The sequence below is a fragment of the Teleopsis dalmanni genome, chromosome X, assembly GCF_002237135.1.
Source record: "Teleopsis dalmanni isolate 2A chromosome X, ASM223713v2, whole genome shotgun sequence".
NCBI classification, from domain to species: Eukaryota; Metazoa; Arthropoda; class Insecta; order Diptera; family Diopsidae; genus Teleopsis; species Teleopsis dalmanni.
The window spans coordinates 1,080,332-1,087,094 of record NC_051848.1 but is presented as its reverse complement, the minus strand read 5'-3'; the positions used below and the strand labels follow the sequence as shown (position 1 = coordinate 1,087,094).

General features: G+C 34.2%; 1 protein-coding gene across 1 annotated transcript; it reads right to left on the bottom strand.

The window, feature by feature from the left end:
- Positions 1–5,489: 5,489 nt before the first annotated feature.
- On the bottom strand, positions 5,490–5,990 carry LOC119687318. Its single transcript, XM_038101596.1, has one exon. The coding sequence runs from the start codon at positions 5,988–5,990 to the stop codon at positions 5,490–5,492; it is 501 nt and encodes a 166-aa protein (XP_037957524.1).
- Positions 5,991–6,763: the final 773 nt, after the last annotated feature.

Sequence of the window (6,763 nt, the reverse complement as noted above, 5' to 3'; positions counted from 1 at the left end):
TCATTGTTAAGCAGTACCGGTATCCTCTCACTTCAGGAAGGACTATTATGTCAATATGTACGTGATCAAAACGACTGTTGTCTTCTTTAAAGTGCATCGGATTTAACTGGTTGTGACGTTGAATTTTCGTGCGTTAGCAACCTTGACACGAACGTACCCATGTTGGTACATCTTTGTTGATCGATGGCCAAACATATCTTTTTTTTATTTGATTTAGAGAAGACTTAGCACCTGGATGTGATAAACAATGGATCATATTGAATATTTTTTTACGAAGGGATACTGGAATATATGGTCGTAATACTGATGTTGATGTATCGCAGTAAAGCTTGACATCCCCTTGACATGGAAATTGTTTTAATATCAAAGATGTGCTGTTTATCAGTTTTTGCAACTCTTTATCATTTGTTTGATGTAGCTAAATCTCTTCAAGCGTAAGTGACACTGGCATTGCGATTTCATTTACTCAGGATAATGCGTCAGCAACTGAATTGTCAGTCCGAGGTACATGTATTATGTTTGTTGAAAATCTCCTATATAGCTTAAATAGCGTAATTGTCTTGGTGACGCTTTATCCAGTTTTTGTTGAAAAGCAAATGTTAAAGGTTTATGATCAGTTTTTATTATAAAATTATGACCGTCTAATATGTGCCTAAAGTGCTTGATGGCTAAGTATACTGCTAACAATTCTTTATCATATGTAATGCAATGAACCTTCTTATGGTGAGGGTGTCTAGAGCTGGGATAGCTCAGCCACAGCCAGGGTCCTTACAAGAAAATTTCTATTTACTTGTCGTTGGTTGCCTCTCGACCGTTTCAGTTTAAATTTTACACGATTTTCAATTCAGTTCTTATTATTTCTTTATTAAATCTAAATTCCTAAATAGGCAATAACTTATAAGCTATAATTAACAAGTATATATATTTATAAATATAATTTCAAAATAATAGTAAGGATTTCAACAGTAGTTATAGAATTGTAAAGAAAACAAAGGCAATAATTTCAAAGCGATCGTAGTTGTTTAACACAGTCTGGATCTCAGCCGTAGCTATAGAAGTATAAACACAAGTTAGAATTTTCAAAGCGATCGTAGTTGTTTAACACAATCTGGATCTCAGCCGTAGCTTTAGAAGTATAAACACAAGTTAGAATTTCAAAGCGATAGTAATTGATTAACACAGCCTGTATTTCAGCCGTAGCTATAGAAGTATAAACACAAGTTAGAATTTCAAAGCGATAGTAATTGATTAGCACAGCCTGGATTTCAGCCGTAGCTATAGAAGTATAAACACAAGTTAGAATTTCAAAGCGATAGTAATTGATTAACACAGCCTGTATTTCAGCCGTAGCTATAGAATTGTAAACACAAGTTAGAATTTCAAAGCGATAGTAATTGATTAACACAGCCTGTATTTCAGCCGTAGCTATAGAAGTATAAACACAAGTTAGAATTTCAAAGCGATAGTAATTGATTAACACAGCCTGGATCTTCAGCCGTAGCTATAGAATTGTAAACACAAGTTAGAATTTCAAAGCGATAGTAATTGATTAACACAGCCTGTATTTCAGCCGTAGCTATAGAAGTATAAACACAAGTTAGAATTTCAAAGCGATAGTAATTGATTAACACAGCCTGTATTTCAGCCGTAGCTATAGAATTGTAAACACAAGTTAGAATTTTCAAAGCGATCGTAGTTGTTTAACACAGTCTGGATCTCAGCCGTAGCTATAGAAGTATAAACACAAGTTAGAATTTCAAAGTGATAGTAATTGATTAACACAGCCTGTATTTCAGCCGTAGCTATAGAATTGTAAACACAAGTTAGAATTTCAAAGCGATAGTAGTTGCTTAACACCGATACTATATTCAGGTGTAAAAGCGTGCTTTTTTTACAGGATGACCATAGAGTACTTTTAGAAGCCTTCTATGTACCTCCTTCATCTGACAACTATTGAAGCTCCCAGACCGGTACGCTACACCTTACCTATAGTATGCTCTGTTCCCACGTTATACTAGACCATTAGTCACTTGCTGTCCAATTGTTCACCACAATTTTTCCTCTGTCGCCAAACCCGTACTGAGATGTCCAATGATGATCAAAACCAAACAAGAAAAGAGACCGATTTCAGTAAAACATCGCCTTTTATTTGATCTTGTTGACGCTTTTAATTCCGCTATCACCTTTTTCTGCTATGCATTTTTTTTTTGTTTAATCATTGTTTTTGCATGTTTACAATTTATGCTGTTGACGAATCAACAAAAAATTAAGAACTAGGTCATGAGTTAATCGCTCACACCTGTTACTTAATTTCTTGGTTGACGAATCAACAAAAAGTAAAAATTAGGTCATAAGTAAAGCATTCGCAAATATTGCTTATCAAGCAATTTGTGCGAATTAAGTACAGTGGACGTCCAATATAACGAATTTTATGTCGCACCCCTTGTTCGTTATATCGAAAAATTCGTAATATCGAATGTTATACATTTACCTACCAATATGGTTATTTTTAGGAGATTTCATATATTTGAGTTCATAAATTAACTTATAAACACGTACGAGTATATATTTATTTAAAAGTATTTTTTATTCGGTTGTTACAAAAATTATTTATAAGAAAGGATGCATTCAATCATAGTGTAGAGTAAAAAAAATCATTAATTTTTGTTTGTTTTTTACTACACTCAAGACTTTTCTGAACAGCTTTTTCTTGTAGTTCTCTTAGTACAGCTAATTTTGAAGTTTCATTATTGTTAATCGCCCACTTTATGCATTTTTCGAAATGATTTATGGCATCTTTATGTTTAATAATTTCTAAATTATTTTCTTCTATATTTTCGTCATCAGATCCATCATCCTCGTCCGAGACATCGATGGTATTATCAGCATTATTCCATTTATTAACTTCGTATGTACTAATGTCACACTAACAATAAAATTGAAAATATAATATAGGATATTATATGTATGTCTAGATAGTATTTCGTATATGATAAACTGAATTTGTGAACAACAGATCAGTGGCGCCTGCATATATGCATTTTGCCATATATAGGCATTTTTCTCAGAAAAAAAAAACGGACAATTACATGCATATTCTAAGCTGAATAATGCTAGTTTTATAGTAAAATTATATTCAAAAGCATAATTTGTATAAAACAAAAACGAATAAGAAACAAAAAATTTTTTGTTCGTAATATGGAGCAGAATTTTTTTTTTCGTTCGTTATATAGAACAATCAATGTAAATATTTTGGGTGTTCGTTATATCGAAAATTCGTAATATCGAGCGTTCGTTATACTGGACGACCACTGTAATAAGCTATTTTATTTATTGTATGTTTTGCAATTACGGTTGCATTTTATTTTGTATAAAAGAACAAACCAATTTAAATAAAATCAGTTGTTGAAAGTAAATCAACGTCTCACCAATCTTTTATTGTTTCCCCCCACCAGTGGTAAGGGACATAAAGATTTGTTAATGAACATTCTTGTTCATATGCCCATGCTTATTTCTTCTAATTCTTTCTGTGCAGACTTGTTTTTGGCTGTTTACAACTTGCTGTTCTGATGCATTTTTTTTTTGTTTAAGTTTTGTTTTTGCATGTTTACAATTTAAGCCCATGCTTATTATTTTCTAATTCTTTCTGTGCAGAGTTGTTTTTGGCTGTTTACGGCTTGCATTGTTATAATTATTATTTGCACAAATACGTTAGGGCAACTTGGTCTTTTGTAACCCTAATTTTCGTACAGGAAAAAATTGGGTCGTTACAGTACTATAATTTTTTTGCGATGTCTTCAGCTTCGCCGAGAAGAAACCTACAGGTTTCCACCGATTATCTTCATTTTGGACCAAATGAGCTCCGACAGCAATGTCTGATGCATCTGTAGTGAGGCAAAGAGGTGCTGTTGCGGATAAAAACGATATTTGTGTCAGTTTAAGTATTTGATTTTTTCAGTCTGTAAATGCTTTTTCCAGTTGCGTAGTCCATTGTATTATAGTTTTGTCAGTTTTGATCGACTTCCTACATAAAGTAGTTAACGGCGCTTGACACTCTGATGCATTTGACATGCATTTACGGAAAAAATTCATCATGCCTAGAAATCTTCGTAACCCTTGAATCGTCGTAGGCTTAGGATAAGAAGCTATAGCTGTAACGCGTTCCGCTGGCGGATTCAATCCTTTTGGTGTAATATGATAACCAAGAAATTGAAGTTCATTTACGCTAAACTCACATTTCGATATGTTTATGAAAATATTTGCTTCCTTCAATCTCTGAAGAACTGTTGCTAAGTGTTGCTTATGCTCCTCATCATTGCTGGAGAACACTAAAATATCGTCGATATAGCAGAATACAAACGACAAATCGCGAAAAATAGAATCCATATATCGCTGAAACGTTTGAGTTGCATTTCTTAAGCCAAAGGGCATTACCACAATCTCAAAAATATATATTTTTGTAAAGCGTATTTGAATCATAATTGGTGTATGTGGTGCCTTTTGCTTTTAGTTTAGTAATGGAATCAATTAGTTGTTGCGAATTTAAATCAATAATAAGGCCAAAGTTGGAAAGAAAGTCAACGCCGTTTATAGGACATTTTACGTCAGCCACTATAAAATCCCATCGAAATGAGCGTCGTAGACCAAAGTCGATGTTTAAATTCTTAACACCATATGTTGAAATGACTGTATTGTTGGCTGCAAAAAGTTGTAGATCATCTGGTTTAGCATGTTGTCTCATTTTTACTACTGAGCATGGTATCACTGACACTACGGAGCCTGAGTCAATTAAAAACTTTAAGTTGCTGTTGCGATTACGAACGTGAAGTCCTTTTTCAATGATGCACTGACTTTTTACGCCGTCACCAGTTGCATGGACCGGTGCACAGTGTGACAAAACACAAAATTAGGCGGTCATAATTCGATATTTTCGGAACTAGTAAAGATATTGATATGAAATTTTTGACCAAACATGGGGATTTTACCGTGGTCCCAAGATTATTTAAATACTATGATAGGTAGAAAGCTGAATTTTGGTGTCCGGAAAACGTACGTTATTATCTAGATTCCAAAATTTTTTTATGGTTTTCCGCCCACTGCCACACCCACCCCCCATACAAAATTTTCATATTAAATCGTTTATTATCGTTAAAAACACCTTTTGCACTTATTGGACTACATATATACGTGACTTACATAGCAATACAACTTTATGCAAAAAATGGGCGTGATCCGCCCATTAGTTCCTAAGTTATTTGCAGCTTATGCAATTTTAGCGAAATTATGATTTCGTAAAAATTGAACCAACTTTAAACCCTTATATCTTTTTTACTATTTATTCAAAAATGATCATTTTTAATTTTTTTTAAAGCTTACAATATTGATTAGATTTAAAAGAAAGAAACACTCAAAAACTATATTTTAGGAAAATGTCATATCAATATCTCTACTAATTTTGTGTTTTGTCACAGTGTGCGGTGACAGCAATTTTAGTTTCCCGAATGCTGTTGGACGTTTGTTGCGGGTTGGAACTCGCAGGGCTGTTCACATTTTTTTGCTGCAATTCCAAATCTTATATGGTATCGACAAACTTTATTCGAACGCGATGAACTGCTTGGACGCTGTCGTGAAGGGTTTCGGTATGAATTTCGAGACTTTCGACCTTCCCATGCTATGCTAGTAGATAAGTCACTCATTTTGGCAATTAATTGACTGATAGACGTTTCTATGGCTAACATTCTGGATTCTAGTGCACCGATTCTTGATGCTGATGTGGAATCTGTGTATGTTGGACTGTTACGATTTGCTGTTGCCATTACATATGGTGACCTAGTAGAATTATTTAATATTCGGTCCGCAATTTCAGGTAGATCATTTAAGGTTTCGCTCTTACATGCTAACAAAATACATCTTACGTTATTGGGCATGCGCTGCATCCAAAAGGTAGTAAGTGCTTCTGTTGATACATTGTTTCCAGCTAGATCTGTCATCTCACGTATAAGCTGGCTTGGCTTCTTATTCGCCAAATCGAGACCCGTGAGAAATTTGGTAAGTTGTTTCTCTGTCGAAGCACCGAAACGAGTTATAAGTTCTTTTTTTAGTTTTTCATACTTGCCTGTAGCTAGCGGATTTTAGCTACATCTGCTACTTGTCTTAGTGTGTCCGCATCCAAAGCTGTTATAACCGTATAAAATTTTTACGTATTTGAAGAAATTCTGTGGCAATGCAATAACCCATCAATTTGGGTGAACCACAGTTCTGGATCAGTTGTCATGAACTGCGGAAGCTTTAGAATCGCGACCGCTTCCAACGTGGCTGTGATTGGCTCCTTACTACTAACTGCGCTTGTTTTTTCTTTATTTAGCTTATTTTCATTGTCTTCTCTTTCTACTTGCGACATTTTGAAAAATTTTTATAAGGGTGCTGGTCTGACGCTCTTATGCTGCGCTTGTGAAATTCTTTATGCTTGAATTTAAGCAAGTTTATTTTATTGCTTTCTATTTGCCGTGATCAAGATTTAGACACACTAATGTACTTTTTTCAATCACGTCAGGGTCACCATTTATAAATTCACATTTATAATTTTGTTTATGCTTTATTTAATTTAATAATTTATTTACAGAACAGAACCTTCTTTTTGCTTTTTTCTCAAGTCTCGAACAGCTGACTTCGAACAGTGTTGTCGTTCGCTATTTTTATAAAAGAGTGTTGTAAGTCGCTACAAACCTCAAAATGCAGAAACACCTACCTACCGAATTTTCAA

Excerpts from the sequence above, each read along its gene's own strand:
- LOC119687318 (XM_038101596.1), bottom strand. The coding sequence starts at position 5,990 with ATGACAGATCTAGCTGGAAACAATGTATCAACAGAAGCACTTACTACC.